We start from the raw sequence: 24,155 nt of genomic DNA on the forward strand, positions 1-24,155 counted from the left end.
GTGAAAGAGATTATAGAGGGGAACAGAGTGCCAGGCAAGAGACATATGTGGACAAGTTTCAGGCAGCAGAAAACAGAAGTCCACTATGCTCCTTGTTTGAGAAAAGAGCTGAGAAGGCACCAATATTGAAGAGAAACTTCCAGATTTGGAGCAGCTGGATTCTTTCACAGACACCAGCCCTGTCAGGAATCTCATGATGGGAGCTGGAAATCAGCCAAGTGATGACTTGGAGTCCTGGTACTCTGGATTCTATATGGGGTAGATCTGTACTAGAAAACCAGATGGGCAGCTGGTGAGCTATGCATTCTGTTCCAAAAATCAAGTAACCTAAACCGGGACTCTTACCAGATTCATCAAAAGATGAGCAACAGACAAACTTGCACTTCCCTCTAAGAAGTCTGGTATCACATGAAAAGCTTCTCATAGACTAGAGTTTCTCCTACATGTCAAATCTAAAATCGTCACTGTTTCAAAATAAAGTTTCAGGGGTGGTGAAGTGAGCCAAGTGGTAAGAGTGCCTGCCTAGCAAGCGTGAGGCCTTGGGTTCACACCCCAGTGTTGCCAAAATAATAATAATAATAATAATAAATAAAGTAAAATTTCAGTAGAAAGTCACATTTTACATAAAATTTGAATGAATTATACAAAAAATTTTCTTAACTGGTCTTCATTTAAAAGGCTCACCACAACACAAAAAAAGGAAAAGAAAAAAGTTTTAAAATAAGAAGAAAATAAAAGACTCACAGATAAAATAATATTCTCCATTCTAGAAAATGAAACCAACAAATTATTAAATGCCTGTGTCTAATTATAATCTTTAATATCCCTACACATTTTGTTCCTAACACTTGAGTTATATGTTTATTCAGAATCATTGTGATATATCGCTAAATGTTATGCAAGTTGTATTATTAAAATTATCAGGTTTAGTAGTAAAGTACATGAACTGACAAAATGTAAACATAGAAAAGGCATTTCAGTTTCTATTTAGGTCAAAAATCTGTGGAAGCCAGGCATGTTGGTGGACAACTGTAATCCAAGCTACCCAGGAGGTGGAGATTAGGAAAAGCACTGTTTGAGGCCAGTTCAGGGGAAAAAATTAAAGCCAACCCATCTCAACAAACAACTCAGGCATGACAGTACACAACTGTAATTTCAGCTCTTCAGGCGATGAAAGTAGGAGGACTGAGGTCCCAGGTCAGCCCCAGGTAAAAACATAAGCACTTACCTACAAAAAAGATTGGGGGTATGGCTCAAGTGGTAGAGCAAAACAAAACTAGCAAGCACATGGCCCTGAGTTCAAACCCCACCATCACAAAAAGATACCTCTGCACACTCAAAAGTATGTATGTGTGCTGTATATGTATACACAGTCATGAAATTTTATTGGTTGTAATAAGCTGTTTCAGTTGAGGCAATAATTCTTTCGCATCACAATGTAGGGTCTAGTAAAGTGGACTGTGCATGGATAGCAACCCTCTTTAGAAAACTAAGTGAGCAAATAGATTTTAATTGAAAACATACAACACTAAATTTTCGACCATTTTGAGAAATTATGGCAAGTGTTCTACAACATAAACCACCTGAGAGTTTGTCACGCTTTTATCTTCGCTCATTCAAATTTATTTCTTTAACAATTGGGTGGGGGAAGGGTTAATAAGCACAAATGAGAAACACTCTGATCTGGAGGGCATCTCCGTGGATACCATCACCCTCACTTCCTAATCCAGGCTTTGTCCAAGACACTTACGCAAAGAAGCCAGCGCAGTTCCTGATAGGGCAAGAATGGTTACATCATCATCTGAACTCTCTGCTCTCGAAGGTGATTAATATGTAACCAGCCAAAATGTCCTTCACTGTCATCACTGACAGGAAATACCTGTCCTTCAACTGTTCTCTTTCATCAGGCAGCATGAACGAGGTGTTCAGTTAGTACAATTACAGAAGCACTATTGCACTAGGAGGGGAAGATATTGTTTTATCTATTTTTACGAAGCCCCATCTACCTCCTAATCCTAATTTTTCTCAATTCCCAAAGCTTCCTCCTTTGTTCTTAATGTCATGTGTTTCCCAGTATTTTGCTCCCCTGCCTTCTTTTCCATGAAACTCCCTTTCTTATTCCCTCACTTTCTTTTCTCTTTGCCTGGACTTTGTAGCAGTAAATATTTGTTAAGTTCTTAAAAGTTTACAGAATGTATCTGCTTTTTGTGTTCCCTTTTCAGTTAAGAACTTCCTTACTAGGGTAACACAACTCAGTTTTTTCCTGGAAATATTGTTGGCTGCTCCTTTTCAGAGCAGAGAGGAGATAGACCTCTTTCTCAACCATTAGGGTATAGTCAGGTGAACAATTTTAAAGCTCTGTTACCTCTAGCATCTTGTTCAAGCTACTCCCACAAAGCTGACACAACAGATATTATAACTTGCACATTTATTAGTAAGGAAGCAGAAGTTTACAGTAATTAACCGAGTTATCCAAGATCACACGGCTTAGTTAAAACTAGGACTCAGGTGTTCAGGCAACTGGGTGGTCCAGTCATTTTTCTCTTCTGAAGCCTTACTGAAGTGAAATTTTAATAAAAGTGGAGTCCCTCCTCCCAAAGACAACTTCTGCACACACATTCTTTGTTTTTATTAGCACACATGAATGTGCATGTTAACGGGGCCAAGTGGATATTTCCATATACACATACAGCATTCACTGATCAAATCGAACCTTCGTTTTTCCACCCATACCCTCCCACACTCTTCCCAATCTTCAGTAATCACTATTTTACTTTTAGATTGACTTTTTTTTTTTGGCATGACTGGGGCTTGAACTCAGGGCCTACACCTTGAGCCACTCCACCAGTCATTTTGTGTGTGTGTGTGTAATGGGTTTTTTCCAAGATAGGGACTCATGGACTATTTGCCTGGGCTAGCTTCGAACCTCGATCCTTGTGATCTCTGCCCTCTGTGTAGCTAGGATTATAGGCATAAATCACCAGCACCCGGCTGACTTTTTTTAGTTTCCACATATAAGAGAGAAACTGTAGTACGTGTCTTTCTGAGTCTGGCTTTATTTTTAATGTCCTCTTGTTCCACCCATCCACTTTGCTGAAAATATGGGACTACACTCTTCTTCATCACTGAATAATACTCCATTATCTACGTGTTCATAATATATCTGTCCATTGCATCCTCTGATCCTCCCTCTGGGATTATCCCTTCTCACTCCACACAGTTCACCCTCCTCCTTTCTGTTGGCTCCTCCCACTTGACATTTGTAGAAGCAACATTTCATTTAAACTTATTCAAGAGTCTCTTTCCCCTTAAAACCACCTTCCTTTCACTTTGCATTTCTGACACACTCTGCCCTGTTATTTTTCTCCTCGGCAAACAAATACTACAAAGCTAGCTCCAGCTTCTCACAGTTCCCTCCCTCCTTAACAAGCCGAAATCAAGCTTTTGCCTTATGCAGACACTGAAATAGCTGTATTTTCTTGTCCCTAAATCCAGCACATTTCACACTGGCATTGGACAAAATAGCCAGGAATTTAGCAATAACAGCCTCTGTAAATCATTTTTGCAATTTATGATGAAGCATCAAATGAATGCTTTAATAGCAATCCCCTCTATTTTAAGTAGTTAATCTTGAAAATGAGTTTTCAGTTGTTTTTGCTTCTTATAAATTTAAACTCTGTTATATCTTGAGTCAATATATTATGAAATCAGACAATAATTTGTAACTTTTATTTTGTGGGCTATTAATATTGATGTCTTGGCATAACGTCAATCTGACCTGGTAAAAATCTTGTAATGATTATTCTCTTGTTAAAACTGTCCTTTCCTTGGGCCTCAGCGATTCCTCCTCCTCCAACACACACCCACACACACACACACACACACATGCTCCTGACTGTTTCACCCTGTCTGAATGGCCCTTCTTCTCCATGTGAGCAACTCTGCCCATCACCTAGACAAGAGTGTTCCTTGTGCCTCTGTCTTGGGCTCTTTCCTCTTTTCATCAGCATCTGGTGATTATTTTCATTCTTTTCCATGCCACCAGCTCTCCCCAAAACCTGATAAATCTCTAGTCCGTGTATTAAGCCAGATCTTGTTACACAGCTATATCCAGATTGCTTTAACTAACTCACAGTAAGAAACCTTGCTCTTTTTCAACAGGCTGTTCACAGTATATCACTGCAATCATGTTTTCACAATGTAGCTTTTAGGACACTCACTGTGGACAGAGGTGATCTCAAAATACAAAAGTTTAACCCAGAGAAAGATTTCTCTCCTATCAAAGCTCAGGCCTTTTGATGATCCAAGGACTAAAGTCTTGTCTTGCTTGTTGTTTTGCCTTTGTTAGCCTGTGACTTCTGTGTTATGGTACATGTTATACTCCCTATGAATACTGATAGCTATCTATTTCACAAGCACTCTCTGAAGGATGCTCTACCTTCTCCAGCCCCAGCCCATCTGCTAGTCCTGCTGCTGCTACAGATGTTTCCTGCTTGACTCCCTCAGTTAAAGGCAACATAATCCCTCAGGAATCAGATGGAAAATTTAAAAGGCACATTTTTTTTTCATTCCTTTTAATTTCACCTCTTAAATATGATATAAATCTGCAACCTCTTTCCAGTCCCTTCATGAATACCCTGGTTTGGCAACAACTCCTGCCTGAACTTACTGCTTCCTGGACTCCTTCCAGTTCATTTTCCAAATCTTAGCAAGAGCTATCTCTTCAGGAAACCACTGATCTTAATGTTGCCAACAAGTCCTTTTCTGATTTGAAGCCACCTTTCTTCACCACACTTCTAAGTATTCAGGAATTTCCTTCATAACAAATAGTTTCCATTGTACTGAAAGTGCTAAGAGCCTTTGCATGTGGCATTTCCCAAGCTGTAATATTCCCTCAGTCTCCTCCTCTCTCTCTCCCTCCCTCCTTCTCTCTCTCTCTCTCCTCCCCCCCTCCCTTTCCCACTCAGACTTTAGAGCTTTACTTATATTCCCTTTCTCCTAAATTTCCTTTCCAAGACCCCAAATCTGGCCTGTGCATGCCCTTAATTACTCTTAGAGCATTCTGAACTGCTTCAATAAAAATGAAGTTTGCCAGGTTCAAAAGACCAAAGGCTGCATGTTTCCAGTCATATGTGGAATATAGACCCAATACAAATACAAGCAATATTATGAAAAACAGGTTGTGCTAAGGGGAGGTCACTAATGGGAGAAGGAAGTTAAGAATGTGAATATGGCTGATGTACTTTCTATACAAGAATGAATATAGAATTTTTAAACCTGTTGAAATCACCATGAGAAGGGGACTAAGGTAGAAAGGAGAAAATTAGAGGGGATGAACCAATTTGGATTATAATACATACATACATGGAAATGTCACAATGAAATACCCTGTATAGCTATCTTGAACAAACAAAAATGTCTTTTTCAAAAGCAGAGAACAGGAAGGTAAAACAGGTCCTGTCTTGAGGTTGGTACCAGTGGCGGGGGTGGGGGAGGATACAAGGAAAAGGTGTAGGAGGGAATGTGGCAGAAATATTATGTACTCATGTATGAAAATGGAAAAATGAGACCTGTTGAAACTATCCAGGAATGGGGGGAGGAGGGATAAAGGACAATGATAGAGGGGGTGAATGCAACTATGATATATTGTAAAAACTTTTGTAAATGTCACAATGTAACCCCAGTACAACAGTAATATGACAATTTATAAAAATTCAGAAATCTGAAAAAAATGTTCGGTTACCATTTGTATCACTTACAATTTTTGCCTGTTTTCACCCCTATAAAAAATGTAAGACCTTTCAGTGCATACCTGCTTCTAATTATTGGTCATTCTCTTTCTAAACTCTTGCATGGTGTCTGGCCCTTATAGGATCAATAAATAATTACAAAATAACCAAATAGCTGCATAAATGAATTGATGGATGAATGAATTAATAAAATTAGTCAGATAAATTAAAGACTGAGAAGAAAGTCATATATAGAAGGCAAAAGGATATTTCTTAGGATATTTGTCTGTAGAGTAGATGGGAAAGACAATTGGGATCTTTGTTAGGCACAGTAATCAAAATTGTTTTTGAGGTTTTGTTAACTTCTCCTTTTACTGTTTCACTTTCTTAAAACAGAAAACTATTTTTATTTTTCATTCTTCCAGGCCCTGATGCTTCATCTACAGCTCATCATTTAATCTAAGAACAAAACCTACTAGTACGATCCAGTATCATTCCATAGAGGATTACTGAACACTGAAACAGCTTCAACATTTAAGGCAGGCATATCTGCTAGGGCACTTGCAGGCACACTAACTTGCTGTGAAACACCTATTTTGAGCCTGCCACGGCTGCTTACACTGCAGCCTCCCTTTTAACTATTCACACAAGAGATGTGAGGATCCATGAAAGCCACTGCAAGAGGGCTGGGGAGGAGGGGCGAGGAAAGTGGATTGAAAAGCTGATTAGCTGCTTTCCTGTAAAACCCTGAGAAAGTGAGCACTAGCAGAATATGGGCTTACCCCTCCTGGAATTCTCTGTTGCCAGCTGGGAATTAACCTTGACAGTAAAGAATCCATCAATGATCCTTTCAGAAACTGTTCTCTAAACACTTTGTTTAGAGAACTTGTGTGGGTGGAACTTCCTGTTTGCACAGAGAGCAGTATAAAGCCCTGCTTCCCTGTGGAGTGTTTGGGACTAGATGGTTGCAAGGAGTGGAGTATAAGACAGTGTGGTTTCCTCCGGTTCTTTCTCCCTGCAGCATGGGGAAAAACAAACTACTTCATCCAAGTCTGGTTCTCCTTCTCCTGGTCTTCCTGCCCACACATGCCTCAGTCTCTGGAAAGCCGTAAGTTCCACACAAAGTTTGAAGTTTACATCCCTTTTCTTTACTTTACATTCTCCTTTATATCATTCATCTCTTTCCTATGAACCTATACCCCTTTTCCTCTCAGCTTCTTTCCCTCCTTAAGATTTTGTAAACCTAGCTTGTTTATTCTTCACTTAGTCCTAACCTTTTCCTCAAGCTCTCTGCATCTCTGCAACTCTAAATTCTTTGGTGACATGCAAAGCCTTTCTAAGGGGAATCAGAAATTAATACTTTTGTAAACAAGTACCTTTTTAGATCCTCCTGTCCCTGTGGCTCTGTTAGGATTATGCTGTTTATCCTTTCCTGCTTTCTCTTTCTTAATTCTCTATCTTCTTGTTTCATAAAATAAAAATCAACCTGCCCCTCAACCAGATATTGTCATGGAGCATGCTTCTAGACTATAAAAATCTCTAGGGTACAAAATAAAGGAGCAGTTTGAAATACTGGTGTTGATTTTAAGAAACTAAAGCTCTCTGGTGATAGAAAATACTTTTGCAGATCAAGTGGTGATGAAATGTTTGTTTCAACAAAACTGAAGGAAAAACTAAAAAGAAGCACTACTGAGAAGTGGTTAGGACATTTATTCCTAACACAAGAGTAGGTGACTTAGGGCTGATAATAGAGGAAAGGAGGTTCAAGAAGTGGTATCAATGACATGTTTATATTTACCTGCCATTTACTAATTTTTTGAGTGGACAATTATTTTTAACACTTAAAGCTAAACAAAACACAAGGGCAGAATCAATGTTAGATTTTGTTTAATTCTTGCAATAAGGGATATCCATCCATGAATACACAAATTCACAAAAGGGGTAAAAACAGCTTATCATTCTCATTAAAGGCATACTTCAAAAGTATTTAAATTTTATGTCTAATACATGTGAATCATAATTTGTAATATATTTATTTTGTTTTGATCAATTATGTGTTAGTACTTTTGACAATAACTCAATCAGAAAATATTTAATATCTACAAATTTATGGTTGTATTATATTTAAATTAACATATATACCCGTCAATAAAAACAATCCATAAAATATTTTGAAGCATAAAAATCTTGGCATAAATTTCTCTGGGGTAACTAATATGGAAATTTAAGTAAAGGAGAAAAAAATGTTAAATTTCTGACCATTAACAAAAAGAACTTCTTGCTGTATTTTTAAGTAGGTATTACTAGTATACTTACCTCTATCATATTTAACATTTTACAGTAAAATTGCAAAATAATTAAGACTTAAATTAAAATATCAAAAGTGATGTATTTTGCTGTTATTTAAAACTATAATAAAAATAGAAATATAACTGAAAATATGTTAAGAGGTATACAGTGTCTAAAAATAATTTTAGGAATTCTATAATCAAAAATATTTGAACAGTACTGGGCTCATCTTCAATTATATATTAGGGTATTGGGAAATTTTCTTTCCTGCTCATAAGTTACCAAGGTCCAAATTCAATCACTACAGGATCAATTTTGAATAGAGTTTTTCTCTAGCTAAGACTTGAAAGGCAAATATTTAAAATGCAAACATCCATGGTTAGGTAACACACAAAGACTGCTTACCACAACTGAGACTTTAAACTAATGACTCACTGTCTTTGAGCCTTCGATTACCTATTTGCAAAGTGGAAGCAAGTACTTTCCACATGATCTTCACAGGGTTGTTGAACCCCCCACATACACATTTGATAAAACTTCTGTGATTTTATTGTTTTTTTCTGGTATCCACATGCCTGAGTGCTTCTTTGTTTTTTATAAAATCTTAATGTAGAACCGATTTTAACAATATGTTTGTAAATACAATCAAGATATTTTTATTCAAATTCAGATGATCTCATATTGGTGTTCCTTAAAGTGAAGTATGCTTACAAAGTTTGGTCACCTTAAGGCCTACCTCTAGTAAAATGTTCACACCCTGGCGTGTAATGGAAAGAGGAAATAATTTGTATGCCTGCCATTTGACAGCAGAGTTTCATGCTCATCAATGTCTCCTCTTGGTATTGAACTGATGATTGTACCAGTAACTGTCCTTCACTCTTCTCTAACTGGACTCTCTTGTTCCCAGACATTATATGGTATTGGTCCCCTCCCTGCTCCACTCTGGGACCCCTGAGAAGGGCTGCCTCCTTCTGAACCACCTGAATGAGACAGTGACTGTAAGTGCTTCTTTGGAGTCTCTCAGGGAAAACAGGAGCCTCTTCACCGACTTGGTGGTGGAAAAGGACTTATTCCAGTGCATCTCCTTCACTGTGAGTGTGGCTGTTTGCCTTAATAAACTCAGTTCTATTAGTCAGGGTCTAAGGTTCTAGAATTGTTAAGACAAGGCTCTGAGATGCTGGTAAAAACTTCAAGAAGTTATCAAATGGAGTAACCAAGTGTAGGAATTAAGATGCAATGCATTAATTTCCAACTATAAGAGATACAGATTTATAGGCATATTGAAAAATCATTTAATGATAAAAGAAAAATTCCATTAGTCTGAAAAAAACAGCATGCATTAGACAAAGAAAAGTGTGACTTCTCCTTACAATTACAGTGGAAAAAACATGTATAAAACAAACTTGGTCAGGCTAAGCATGAGCCACCAGGGTGAACTGACAAGACCCTCATACTCTTTCTAAGAATAAAACTTATAGAAATTACCCTGAGCAAATATCCAGAATCTGTTTAGAGTTGCCTATATGAGGGATACGTCCAGCCTAGTGTCAATAACGTAGTTTTTTCATAACCTCAAGTCATGCTTCTTCCGTGCCATTTTAGGATACAGCATCAACTTAGTAAAACCGTGTAAGTGAATTAAGACTGTATTGTGTGAGACCTCTATGAATAAAGATGTGACTCTCAGTTACAACCTCTCTTACTAATGTGTTTTTCTCCACCATTTGTAAAATGGCTGAAGTAATTCTTGTTTATGCCAACTTTCCCAGATGAGAACAAGTAGGAGAAATTTTAAAAAGTGGGGGTGGGGGGAGCTAGACCTCCAGAAAGGAGTGAAATAAGAAATGAGGAAGGAGACTTGAGAGACTAAACGGGCTGTTGGGTTCTCTTCTGTATTTCAGGTCCCACAGACTTCATCCAATGAAGTAATGTTCCTCACTGTACAAGTGAAAGGAGCAACTCAAGAATTCAGGAAGAGAAGCACAGTGATGATCCAGAAGAAACAGAGTCTAATCTTTGTCCAGACGGACAAACCCATCTACAAACCAGGGCAGATAGGTATGATGACATAGTTTTAGTCAGGACAACAATCATAAAGAAAAGATCTTCTGGCCTTAAATATTCCCCAAAGTCCCTATAATACTGGTTCCTTAATAGTTTGCTTTACCATCCTATAAGCCTGGTCAAAGGTTTTGGAGCTTATGAAAATCATTTGTGTTTCAGTGAAATTTCGCATTGTCTCAGTGGATGAAAGTTTTCACCCTCTGAATGAATTGGTAAGTCTCCTATTGTTCACATAAAATCATTATTGTTTGTATAAGCTGACTGGGAACCTCTTTGGGGTTTTGAGGGGAGGACCAAAGAGAGGAAAAATCTAATATCACTAACAGGAATTTCTGACATCACAATAGCACAGGAGCGTCATTTAAATCATTATCCCAGGCCAGGATCAGGTAGTGGCTCATGCTTATAATCCCAGGTACACTGGAGGGGAGACAGGACAATTGTGGTTTGAAATGTTAGCAGGAGACCTTATCTGAAAAACAAACTAAAAAGCAAAAAGACTAGGTGTCGAGGGTAGAACACTTGCCTAGCAAGTGCAAGGCCCTGAGTTCAAACCCCACTATTGGGAGTGTGGAGGAACATGATATCAAGTCAGAAGAGTAAGAAACTCTTTTCATCTTGGTATGCTACTTACTCAGTTGTCACACAATTAAACTTACTCTTCAGTTTCTAATTAGGAAAATAAATTCAATAATAGACACTAAAAAGTATCAAAGAACCTAATTTCAAATAATTTCTCAGAGACCTAAACTTTTCCTAACACACTTACCAAAGACTCTGTTATGAATTTGTTCAAGACTAACCCTTGGGTAGGAGGGATAAAAGAGAATGGTGGAGGAGGTGAATTCAAGTATGCTGTATTTGATATATTATAAGAACTTTTGTAAATGCCAACACAACAAACAAAAGTTAACCCTTGATATCTGTGAAAAGACATACTCTTTTATTATAATGCAGACCTCAAACCAAGTCTTCAATTTCTCTCCCAAATCTATTGCACAATGATTTTCTTATCTCAAAAAAGGCAATTTTTCTCTTCTAGCTTCTAAGACAAAAGATGATGACATAATCCTTGCTTCTTTTTATCTCACATCCATATCCACTTTACCAGAAAACCATGTTGTCTTGTAATGTACCCAGTACACTTCTTAGTATCTGAATTGCCAAAACCACCTCTAAACAAAATCACTGCAATAACTTTGAAACTGGACCCCAGCTTCTATTTCACTCTCTTATTTAAAATCAAACACTATATTTATCATTCTATCATTTTAACCTGATTTGCTTTTCTTCTTAGCATTTAACACACGTGTGCACACACTCTTGGGTCCTTTTCTATCCATCCCTATTAGAATGTAGTTTCCATGAGCATAGATATTATTCTTTTATGTGTTCCTATATTCTTAGCACATAGAATGACGCACATCACACGAGTAGGTATATAATATCTATTAATTTTAAAAAGTGACTATTGTTAACAGAAGAGCTAGTCCCATTCCTATTCATTCTTAGAACTACCTAATAATGCTGTGATCTACATTAATTATTGGAGCCAAGCATGGTTTCTTCCAGTTCATGTTTTTATTTCTCAGTCTATAAAATTGCCTACCAAAAGAGTGTTCTTTACTGGCATTCTGTAAGCACTTAGTGTTAGTAATTCCCATTCCTAACAGCAGTACACATACATGTTGTTGCTGATGGCCTCATCTATTAATATACTTCATCAATTAATTGCATTAAGTGAACTAATTTAAAGTTCTATAAAATTGAATCTGGAATCTTTTATTGTATGGTTATTCTACATATGTATGGAGTTATTCCACATAAATTAGAATTGTAAATATTTGAGAAAAATATAAAATTCTTTTCTTTTTGTCTTTCAGATGACACTAGTATACATTCAGGTAAGCAACATGAAGCACTCAGTAATTAGAAGGAAAGTAATAATGTCAGGAAAAATGTTCTTATTTAAACATACAATATCACAGAAACTTGTTATCAAGGGAGAAGCCTCCAAACTCACCTAGGAATGGATGTTTATAACTCATCTCCCCTCCTTACCTGTCACCATCACCCCATTTGTTCTCCTTGTGGATAATGTAGACGTTTCCATTGATATCTTTTATTGTCTCTGATGTTCTGGGAACCTTTATAAATGACCATTAACTTATCCACAGGATCCCAAAGGAAATCGCATTGCACAATGGCAGAGTCTCAAGTTGGAAAGTGGCCTCAAGCAACTGTCCTTCCCGCTCTCATCTGAGCCCCTTCAGGGGACCTACTTGGTAGTGGTACGGACAGAATCAGGTGAAAAAAATCACCAGTTCACTGTGGAGGAATTTGGTATGTACCATGGAATATCATGCAATATTTTCTTTCATGTTTAAACATCTAAATGTGAACTCATTTGGAGTCCTTCAATTTCCCATGGGCAATATTGGGCTTGGAGTAGAACTAATTATGTCTAAGTCTGATGAAGACATCAATGATTTGAGAACAGGATTTCACATAGCTTGGTTATTTTGTAACAATATTTAATACTCAAAATAAAACGTCCTAGTTTTAGTGGAATCTTTTATGATCCATTAAATTACAGTGTTCTGTCATAGTCCATCAACCAAAATCTCTATTTGATAGTAAGGTAAACACAAATATATTGTAGAAAAGAGTTTTTCAAAGCCCCAGGATATCATTAGAGAATTGTAGCAGAGATCTTGAGAATATTAGTACCCTAAGTTTTCAATCACTAACCTTCTTTATTACTAATCAACAGTGCTTCCCAAGTTCGAAGTACAAGTGACAATGCCAAAGACAATCACTATCTTGGAAGAAGTGATGAATGTGTCAGTGTGTGGCCTGTGAGTTGATTTTTCAGTATTTTGAGGGTAATGATTTAACAAGATTCAGCTTTGTGATATTTTGACTAATTTTTCTAAAAGCAGTGACAAGAACACTTTTAAAACTTTGGGAACATCTCCAACTATATAATGTTATTCTCCTTTTGCTTTTTATTTTCTCCTTTTCATTTTCTTTCATGTATTTATCAGCATTACTATAACTATCATGGGGTATAATATTTAAAGAGAGGTTATGCTACTAGGATTGGTTCTGAAAGTGACAAAGCTGTACAGAGACCATACACATGCACACATACATGATCACACACATGCAATAAAGCACACACATGCACACAAACCCACACACGTGCACACTCACATGTGCATACATGTGCGTTCACGTGTGTGCACTCACATGTGCACACACTAACACACATACATATGCACACAGGTGTTTACACTCACACATTGCATACTCACGCACACACACATATGCAAACACAATGGAATATTGCTGATGCATAGTGACTTTCCCTTAACCAGAAATATCAAAACATTTTGTTACTAAGGAGATTAATTAATATATGGTTATAGAGGAAATCAGTCATCAGCATATCACTTACCTGATCTTGAAAATACAGTGGGAAAAGAGCTTAGATTTGAAGTTTGCAGGGTCTAGCATATATCCAAAATCTCATTGAACTCAGCAGTCTATGTTAGACATGGCACATACCTCCCTGCGTTGCCTTTTTACTCAGGAAACTGAACATGGCCTCTCAGAATGAACTCTTTAAACTTTCATGTTTCCAAGATCTTGGACCCCATCCTCAGTAGCCCTTCAGTAGCAGTAGCAGTAGCAGAAAGAACAAGCAAAGCAAAAAAGCCAGACCTGCATGAAGACCACATAGGTAATGTGTGTTTACTCAGCTGGGACCTGACCCAGTTCTGTTTCAGAGTAATGGCCACCAAGGTTTCAGCCCCCTATACTTGGTGAGCAAACATTCTTGCAAATAAAGATATTGAGAACATTCCAAATAAGGAAGGAAACAAATGCCCTTGAAAATACAGCAATCACCTACTCCATACTTATAGCACAAACTGACTTTTATAGAAAGTAAACAAAAGTAGCCAGGGACCAGTGGCTCATACCTGAAATCCTGTCTACCTCGGAGGCTGAAATTAGGAGGATCTCAGTTCCAGGCCAGCCTGGGCAAAAAGTGAGACCCTCATCTCCAAAATAACCAGATCAAAAAGGACTGGAGATATGGCTCAAGTGATAGAGTATCTGCTAACTAGAGCAAAGCCCTGAGCTCAAATTCTAGTACCACCCCCAAAAATAAAATAAATAAAAAGAAAGCAAAACTCAATATAAGTAGAGATTTATATTGAGGAGAAACCATCAACCATCACATTAATAGTTTGAATTCCCAGGCAATTTTTAGAGTGTTTGTTTTTCTATATTTTTGTTGTTGTTGCTGTTTATTTTATTTTTAATGGTATTGCTTTTCTCTTGAGTGTGTTTGGCTTTTGTAACAAAAAAGGCATTATTAAGATGATACTGAAATTAAAATGAAGCCATGTGCAGTGGCTCACACCTGTAATCCTAGCTATTTAGGAGGCAGAGATCTGGAGAATCATGGTTCACGATCAGCCCAGACAAAAAATTAGTACAATCACATTTCAGTCAATAAGCCTGGTGTAGTGGTGTGCGCCTGTGGGGGCATAGACAAGGGGACCTCAGTCCCACGTTGGCCTGGGCAAAAAAGTACAAGACCCTATCTGAAAAGTAAGTAAAGAAAAAAGGGGCTGTGGGTGTAGGTAAAGTTGTAGAGCGTTTGCTTAGCAAGTGTGAGGCCCTGAGTTCAAGTCCCAGTGCTGCCAAAAGGAAGGAAGGTTAGTTTTATAAAATAGAAGTGTCGTGTGCTTCCCCTCAACGTGCTATGAGCTCTGCAGAGAGAAGTTTGGAGGGTGAATGTGTAGCAGCGGAAGGAGAAGTGTAGAGGTAGAGAGGGGTGTTCGGTGTTGGCTGTGATTCATTTGGCACGGTTCTCGTGACAGATATACATACGGGAAGCCTGTCCCAGGACATATGACCATGAGGATTTGCAGGAAGTATAATGAGCCTTCCCATTGCTTTGGTGAAGAATCGGAGGCATTCTGCATGAGATTCAGTCAAAAGGTAAGTTTTAGAGCTGTGTCTTCTGGGACCAATAGTAAAGGTATTGTGGATAAGCAGTGAGCTGCAGCATGGAGCTGAGGAAAAGAGCAATCTGGAAGATAATTCCATGCTATTTGTTGTAATTTTCAAAAAAAAATTAGTGACTTAGCCCAATAGCGGTTATTTATTTCTTGTAATTGCCAACCACAAGTGTTCCAGAATAGAAGTTAAGCCATCCAAAGATTCTTTACCTCCTTACTTCTATGGAGGAAGAAGAAACATATCTTTTTTTTATCGCCTTGGCTGGTAAGGGAGTCAGTTCTGCTCTTTATGAGCAGAAACCTGTCACAGTCCCCTGTCCAGGTGCCAAGGAGATGGTGGGAAAGTTCTCACATAAACAGCCAATTCCCAGTCAAAACGGTCTGCTATGGGAGGAGACCTAGAGCTTGGGGAAGATTTAGCTATCTGCTATAGTAAGGTTATCCTGCCTTCCCAATTTTTTTTATTCATTTATTCGTATGTACATACATTGTTTGGGCCATTTCTCCCCCCACCCACCTCCCCCTCTCTCTCCCCTCACCCCCCTCACTTCTAGGCAGAACCTGTTCTGCCCTTATCTCTAATTTTGTTGAAGAGAATAAGGAAAATAATAAGGAAAACAAAGTATTTTTGCTAGTGGAGTTAAGGATAGCTATACAGAGAGATTACTAGCATTGCTTCCATGTACAAATGTGTTACAACCCAAGTTGATTCATCTCTAACTGATCTTTACACTGGTTCCTGATCCCCTTCTCAAGTTTATCTCTGTCACTTCTGTATTAGTTCCTCTGGAGTGGGGACATCAAACTCTTTCATGTTTTGGGTTTTCTACCTGTTCCCATATCTCCCCTATGTGCTCTCCCCTTGTCATGTGATCCAAGTCCAACCACATTGCAGCATTTGCCCTAGATCTAAAGTCCGCATATGAGGGAGAACATATGATTTTTGGTCTTCTGAGCCTGGCTAACCTCGCTCAGAATGATGTTCTCCAGTTCCATCCATTTACTTGTGAATGATAAGATTTCATTATTCTTCATGGCTGAGTAAAATTCCATTGTGCATAAATACCACATTTTCTTAATCCATTCGTCAGTAGTCTGCCTCCCAGACTTTAAGGCATTTCTGAATTATTCTTTCCATGGAATTTCAGATACCAAGGAATTATACCTGTCGGTTATATGCAAGAGATTGTCATGAAATGTTATAATAATCAGTCCCTAGACAGTCTACATTATGTCACCTCATAGAAAATACCTAGATTATGTTGTCCCAAAAAATGCTAGCAAATGAACTAACCCCTGATCGTCCAGTATGATTCCATTATGTTTCTGTGTTTTGTTTTCTCTCCTCTTAGCTGAATAGCCAGGGCTGTTTCTCTCAGCAAGTGAAAACCAAATCCTTCCAGCTGAAGAGGCAAGAGTATGAAATGCGACTCAAAGCAGAGGCCAAGATCCAAGAAGAAGGGACAGGTCTGTGTACCACATAGGCCTGGGAGGAAAAGCGGTGGATGTTGATCTATTGCCCTATCCAAATTACGAATTGTGAAGGGGGGAGTATAAGAAGTTTAGAGACATCATCCTCCCAAAAACGAACTTATCTTTTCTTCTTTTTTTCAGATGTGGAAGAAACTGGAAGAGCATCCACTGAAATCACAAGAACCATAACCAAACTCTCATTTGTGAAAGTCGACTCAAACTTTAGACATGGGATCCCCTTTTCGGGGCAGGTGCGGTAATTTGCAATTCTCTAGTCAAATCACATACTGTTACATAATTCACATCATTTATACAATTTCTGCTAAAATGTGTACCTGGTTAACGTTATCAATTAATGTAATCAAAGGAAGAAAACAAACAAATGTTGATTAATACAACCAAAAATGTAAAACCACATTAAATAGATCTATTAATCTTCAATTTGCACATGAAATTTATAAAATCATTCTACAGCCCTATCAAAATTAGCAAGGCTTCTTTTTTTCACTTTTAGAACAGCATTGTATGACACCGCCTGATCTTTTTTTCAGGTTTACCTGGAAACCTCAGATTTTTATGACATTTTCTCATGAGAATATCAATATTCGTGGTGACTAGCTAAATTATGCTACTCACACTAACTTTGTATGGAAATGGATGAGTAGATGATTTTACTCTTGAATTTGAAGTATTAAATACTCTACCTAGGATTTCTTTCATAAATATGATATATTTATATTAATTTTCTATAATAACAAGTATATCTTTAAAAATGTAAACATAGGAATAAAATAGTATTTAAGGTTCCCAGATTTCAAAATTATGAATTTTCTCACAGACCTATAAAAAATCTTTTCATTGTGATTATTTTTAAAGACAAAGAATTGGAGTTTGTGCCTATTTTTGTGCTTATAAATGTAATTGACATTTCACTTGCAGACTTAGATTTTGTTAGTCAATTATAAAAACTACAGTCATGCTGCATTGCTTCCTGCTACCAAAAGTAGCTTATGGTGGAGAGGATTTTAGATGTTCCTAAACAAAAGAAATGACTAATATCTGAGGTAATAGATATGCCAATCACATCAACCTGATCCTTACACCCTGCATACCTGTATTGAAATTTCACACTATTTATTCCATAAATAATGCACAATTTGTGTATTGACGTAATACCCAGTATTTCCAAAATATCCAGAATATATTTTTCAAGTCACCCTTATTATAATCCCTGTCACTCTCTATCCCTTCACACTACTTTACTCTATTCCTTCACACTACTTTACTCTATTCCCTTTGGATTGATTAATACTAAATAAGTGTATTATTTATGTTTATTTAGCATCTGTTTCTTTTACTAGACTGTAAACTCTGTGATGGATGAACCTTTTCCTGTTCACTAGTATATTTCGGTGCCTAGAAATGTATGCAACATATAGAAGTTACTTAAAAGATATTTGTGTTAAAAATGAATGGGTTTCATGTAGTTCATATTCCTAGAACTGACCCACAGTTTTTAACCTTCAGGTGCGCCTACAGGATGGGAAAGGTGTCCCCATGCCAAATCAGCTCATCTTCATCACAGCAAATGAAGCTGACTATCAGTCAAATGCTACCACGGATGAGCATGGGCTCGTGCAGTTTTCCATCAACACCACCAAAATTACAGGCAACTCTCTTACTGTAAGGGTAAGTTTGGAAAGACCTAGACTTGAAGTTTCATGGAAAACAAAGTTGCAACCTAAAAGAGGAGACATTTCCAAGTTGTGTTTTGTCCCATGGAGATATAACACTAGAAATTAGGACCAATCTAAGGTCAACTTATAATAAGTTTATGGCAAGGAAGTAATATAGTGTTGTGGTTAAAAGTGTAGATTCTAATTTAGCAGAATTTGTGGGAATGTAAAATGATGCAGCCACTGTGGAAAATAATGTGGCAGTTCTTCAAAAAAGAAAAAAACTATTTGCATCATAAGACCTAGCAATCTTACTTCTAAATTTATATCAATACTATTTGCACAGTAGGCTATATATTTGTACATATATAGGGAGTAATACTGTGTCTTTGAAAAATCTGGAAGAAAGTATTTTGAATGTTCTTATAAAAAAAATAATAAATATTTGGGGAAATAAATTCTTACCCTGATTTAAACATTATGCAATGCATACATGAATCCAAACCACACATAAATGTGCACAATATGTGTTTGTTTATCAGTTTAAATTTCTTAGCTAATTTAAACCTTTAAAAAAAAGAATAGAAAGTAGAGTCTCAAAAAAGTTTACACGTCTGTGTTCACAACCCATTAGAGGTGGAATTGTTCATCAGCAGATGAATAAATATGCAAAGCAAAATGTGGTATACACATACAATAAGGTATTATTTGGCTTTAAAACAGAAGGAAATCCTGTCTCAGACTTCAAAATTTCCCTAAACTTCAAGGTCACTAACCTAAGTGAAATAAGCCACTCACAAAAGAACAACCACTATACCACTCCACTTACATGAGCTTTCTAAAATAGTCAAAGCCATAGAAATAGATAACAGAGTAAATAATATTTTCCTGGGACTTGCCAATGGGAGCGATGGCTAGCTGCTGTTCAATGGGTAAAGAGGTTTAGGTATGTAAGACAAAAAGTTCTGGAGATACTTAACACAACAGATGTACTTAACACTGCTAAACTACACATGAAAAAATTATGAAGATGGTAATTTTATATTTTGTGATTTTTAACTACAGTTTTTTAAGTCATTAGTTTCAGAATGAAAACCAAATACACTAGTTTGAAACACTGACTCAATCCAACATTAAAAACCAGTAACTGCATAATCCTCCATGGTTCATTTAATTTGCTTGTTTTTCTTGAGAAGGGTCTCACTTGGTAATTCAGAGCTGTCCACAAACTTGCAATCCTACTGGCTCAGCTTCCTAAGAGCTGGGATTACAAGCATGTTCTGCCACTCCTTTCTTATGCTTCATTTCTTTCTTTTTTTTTTTCATTTTCTGAAAATGGTTTGAAAAAGTAAGCTCTTTCAAAAGTACTTCATGTAATTCTAGTTGTAGGTTATATACCATGAGAATTGAAAATTTAATTCTGTATTTCTTCACATTGATGAGATGGAACTCATTTTATCATCTGAAGAAAAATATATTTCTTTTCCATAAAGCAGCATATTTCTTTCTTTTAAGTTTCTTTTATTCACATGTGCATACAATGTTTAGGTCATTCCTCCCCCCTTCCCCCACCCTATTCCTCCACCTCCTCCTTCTCCCCCCCACCCCTTCCTTACCAGGCAGAAACTATTCTGCCCTTATCTCTAATTTTGTTGAAGAGAGAGTATAAGCAATAATAGGAAGGACCAAGGGTTTTTGCTGGTTGAGATAAGGATAGCTATACAGGAAGTTGGCTCGCATTGATATCCTGTACATGTGTGTTACTTTCTAGTATTCTTCTCGAACTAACCTTTTCTCTAATTCCTGGTCCCCTTCTCCTATTGGCCTCAGTTGCTTTAAAGTATCTGCTTTAGTTTCTCTGCATTGAGGACAACAAATGCTATCTAGTTTTTTAGATGTCTTACCTATCCTCATACCTCCCTTATGTGCTCTCGCTTTATCATGTGATCAAAGTCCAGTTCCCTTGTTGTGTTTGCCCTTGATCTAATGTCTGCATATGAGGGAGAACATACGATTTTTGGTCTTTTGGACCAGGCTAACCTCACTCAGAATGATGTTCTCCAATTCCATCCATTTACCAGCGAATGATAACATTTCGTTCTTCTTCATGGCTACATAAAATTCCATTGTGTATAGATACCACATTTTCTTAATCCATTCGTCAGTGGTGGGGCATCTTGGCTGTTTCCATAACTTGGCTATTGTGAATGGTGCTGCAATAAACATGGGTGTGCAGGTGCCTCTGGAGTAAGCTGTGTCACAGTGTTTTGGGTATATCCCCAAGAGTGGTATTGCTGGATCAAATGGTAGATCAATGTTTAGCTTTTTAAGTAGCCTCCAAATTTTTTTCCAGAGTGGTTGTACTAGTTTACATTCCCACCAGCAGTGTAAGAGGGTTCCTTTTTACCTGCATCCTCGCCAACACCTAATGCTAATGATAGCTATTCTAACAGGGGTGAAGTGGAATCTTAGTGTGGTTTTAAATTGCATTTCCTTTATTGCTAGGGATGGTGAGCATTTTTTCATGTGATTTTGGCCATTTCACTTTCTTCTTTTGAGAAAGTTCTGTTTAGTTCACTTGCCCATTTCTTTACTGGTTCATTAATTTGGGGAGAATTTAGTTTTTTAGTTCCCTATATATTCTGGTTATCAGTCCTTTGTCTGATGTGTAGCTGGCAAATATTTTCTCCCACTCTGTGGGTGATCTCTTCAGTTTGGAGACCATTTCTTTTTTTGAGCAGAAGCTTTTTAGTTTTATGAAGTCCCATTTATCTATGCTATCTTTTTCTTAGTTCTGAGCTGCTGGAGTTCCATTGAGAAAGTTCTTACCTATACCTACTAACTCCAGAGTATTTCCTATCTTTTCTGTACCAACTTTAGAGTTTGGGGTCTGATATTAAGTCCTTGATCCATTTTGAGTTAATACTGGTAGACTAATAAACATGGATCTAGTTTCAGTTTTTGCAGACTGCTAACCAGTTTTCCAGGCAGTTGTTTGAAGAGGCTGTCTTTTCTCCATCACATACTTTTAGTGCCTTTATCAAAGACAAGTTAGTTATAGTTGTGTGGCTTCATATCTGGGTCCTCTATTCTGTTCCACTGACATTCATGTCTATTTTTGTGCCAGTACTATGCTGTTTTTATTGTTATTGCTTTGTAATATAGTTTGAAGTCAGGTATTGTGATACCTCCAGCATTGTTCTTTTGACTGAGTATTGCCTTGGCTATTCGTGGCCTCTTGTGTTTCCATATAAATTTAATGGTAGATTTTTCAATCTCTTTGATGAATGTCATTGGGATTTTGATGGGAATTGCATTAAACATGTAGATTACTTTTGGGAGTATAGACATTTTTACTATGTTGATTCTACCAATCCATGAGCATGAGAGCTCTCTCCACTTTCTATAGTCTTCCTCAGTCTCTTTCTTCAGAAGTTTATAGTTTTCCTTGTAAAGATCGTTCACATCCTTTGTTAAGTTTATACCTAGGTATCTGACTTTTTTTGAGACTATTGTAAATGGAATTGTTTTCATATATTCCTTCTCAGTTTGTTCATTATTAGTGTTAGAAATGCTAATGATTTTTCTATGTTGATTTTATATCCTGCTACCTTGCTATAGCTATTAATGGTGTCTAGGAGCTTCTGAGTAGAGTTTTTTGGGTGTTTAAGGTATAGGATCATGTCATCTGCAAATAGGGATATTTTGACAGTTTCTTTACCTATTTGTATTCCTTTTATTCCTACTTCTTGTCTAATTGCTCTGGCTAGGAATTCCAGTACTATGTTGAATAGGAGTGGAGATAGTGGACATCCTTGTCTAGTTCCTGATTTTAAAGGGAATGGTTTCAGTTTTTCACCGTTAAGTATAATGCTGGCTGTAGGTTTTTCATATATAGCTTTTATGATGTTGAGGTACTTTCCTTCTATTCCTAGTTTTCTTAGAGCTTTTATCATGAAATGGTGTTGGATCTTATCAAAGGCTTCTTCTGCATCTATTGAGATGATCAAGTGGTTTTTGTCTTTCCTTCTGTTAATGTGGTTTATTACGTTTATTGATTTTCGTATGTTGAACCACCCCTGCATCCCTGGGATGAAGCTCACTTGGTCGTGGTGAATGATCTTTTTGATGTGTTGTTGAATTCGGTTTGCCATTACTTTGTTGAGTATTTTTGCATCAGTGTTCAATAAGGAGATTGGCTTATAGTTCTCCTTTTTGGAGGTGTCTTTGCCTGGTTTTAGGATAAGTATAATACTGGCTTCCTAAAATGTGTTAGGCAGTTTTCCTTCCCTTTCTATTTCGTGGAACAGTTTAAGGAGGGTTGGTATCAGTTCTTCTTTAAAATCTGATAGAACACACAGCAGAGAATCTATCAGGTCCTGGACTTTTCTTTTTAGGGAGACTCTTGATTGCTGCTTCAATTTCATTTTGTGTTATAGATCTATTCAGGTGATTAATATCTTCTTGGTTCAGTTTTGGATGATTATATGTATCTGGAAATCTGTCCATTTCTTTAAGATTTTTGAATTTATTTGAATAGAGGTTCTCACAGTAGTCTCTGATGATTTCCTGGACTTCCATGGTGTTTGTTGTTATCTCCCCTTTTGCATTTCTGATTCTACTTATTTGGGTTTTTTCCCCTCCTCATTTTAGTTAGGTTTTCTAAGGGTCTATTGATCTTGTTTATTTTTTCAAAGAACCAACTTTTTGTTTTGTTAATTCTTGGTATGGTTTTTTTGGTTTCTATTTCACTGATTTTAGCTCTTATTTTTCTTATTTCTCTCCTTCTATTGTTGGAGATTTGCTTGTTCTTCTTTTTCTAGGAGTTTGAGATGTATCATTAGGTCATTGATTTGAGGTCTCTCAGGCTTTTTAATATATGCACTCATGGCTATAAACTTTTCTCTCAGGTCTGCCTTTGCTGTGTCCCATAGGTTCTGGTAAGTTGTGTTTTCATTTTCATTGACTTCCAGGAACTTTTTAATTTCCTCTTTGCTTCATCAATAACCCATTGTTCATTAAGCAATGAGCTCTTCAGTTTCCAGCTGTTTGCATGGTTTTTGTCTTTATTTTTGTTGTTGAGTTCTAGTTTTATTGCATTGTGATCAGATAGAATGCACAGTATGATTTCTATTTTCTTGTATTTGCTGAGGCTTGCTTTATGCCCTAGCATATGATCTATTGTGGAGAAGGTTCCATGGGCTGCTGAGAAGAATGTATATTTTGTAAAGTTGGATGAAACGGTACCTTTTGATGGGGGAATTAAGTCCATTAACATTAAATGTTAGTACTGATAGGTATGTGGTAATTCTTGTCATTTAGTTGTCTTAGTTGTTTGAATGTTTGATTGTATGTACCTAAGTTGAGGTTACTCTCTACTTTCTTGCTTTTTCTTTTCCTGTAGTTTGGTGCTGCCTGCCCTTTCATGGTTCTGTTGGGGTTCACTTTCTGTGTGCAGAATCCCTTGAAGAATCTTTGTAGTGGTGGCTCTGTGGTCACATATTGTTTTAGCTTCTGCTTCATGGAAGACTTTTATTGCTCCATCTATTTTGAATGATAGTTTTGCTGGGTAGAGTATCCTGGGGTTGAAGTTATTTTCATTCAGTGCCTGGAAGATCTCACCTGAAGCTCTTCTTGCTTTAATGATTCTGTTGAGAAGTCTGCTGTGATTTTGATGGGTTTACCTTTGTATGTTACTTGTTTTTTCTCTCTTACAGCCTTCAATATTCTTTCCTAGTTTCTGTATTTGTTGTTTTAATGATGATATGCCGTGGGGTAGTTCTATTTTGTCTGATCTGTTTGGTGTTCTGGGGGCCTTTTGCATCTGTATGGGAATAAATTTTTAGATTTGGGAAATTTTCTGTAATTATTTTGTTGAATATATTACG

At 37.1% G+C, this 24,155-nt stretch overlaps 1 protein-coding gene across 1 annotated transcript in view; it reads left to right on the plus strand.

Moving 5' to 3' along the window:
* The first annotated feature begins 6,665 nt into the window (after positions 1-6,665).
* Positions 6,666-24,155, plus strand: part of A2m (alpha-2-macroglobulin) — a 61,997-nt gene continuing 44,507 nt past the window's right edge. Inside the window, exons 1-11 of the mRNA XM_020174956.2 lie at positions 6,666-6,837; positions 8,926-9,109; positions 9,920-10,076; positions 10,242-10,294; positions 11,966-11,986; positions 12,260-12,425; positions 12,856-12,940; positions 14,978-15,098; positions 16,471-16,585; positions 16,733-16,842; positions 18,119-18,280. Of these exons, the coding sequence (XP_020030545.2) occupies positions 6,752-6,837; positions 8,926-9,109; positions 9,920-10,076; positions 10,242-10,294; positions 11,966-11,986; positions 12,260-12,425; positions 12,856-12,940; positions 14,978-15,098; positions 16,471-16,585; positions 16,733-16,842; positions 18,119-18,280 (1,260 nt within the window). The 5' untranslated portion in view covers positions 6,666-6,751. The remainder of the gene's footprint in view (positions 6,838-8,925; positions 9,110-9,919; positions 10,077-10,241; positions 10,295-11,965; positions 11,987-12,259; positions 12,426-12,855; positions 12,941-14,977; positions 15,099-16,470; positions 16,586-16,732; positions 16,843-18,118; positions 18,281-24,155) is intronic.

This window comes from Castor canadensis, chromosome 6 (genome assembly GCF_047511655.1).
Source record: "Castor canadensis chromosome 6, mCasCan1.hap1v2, whole genome shotgun sequence".
NCBI lineage: Eukaryota > Metazoa > Chordata > Mammalia > Rodentia > Castoridae > Castor > Castor canadensis.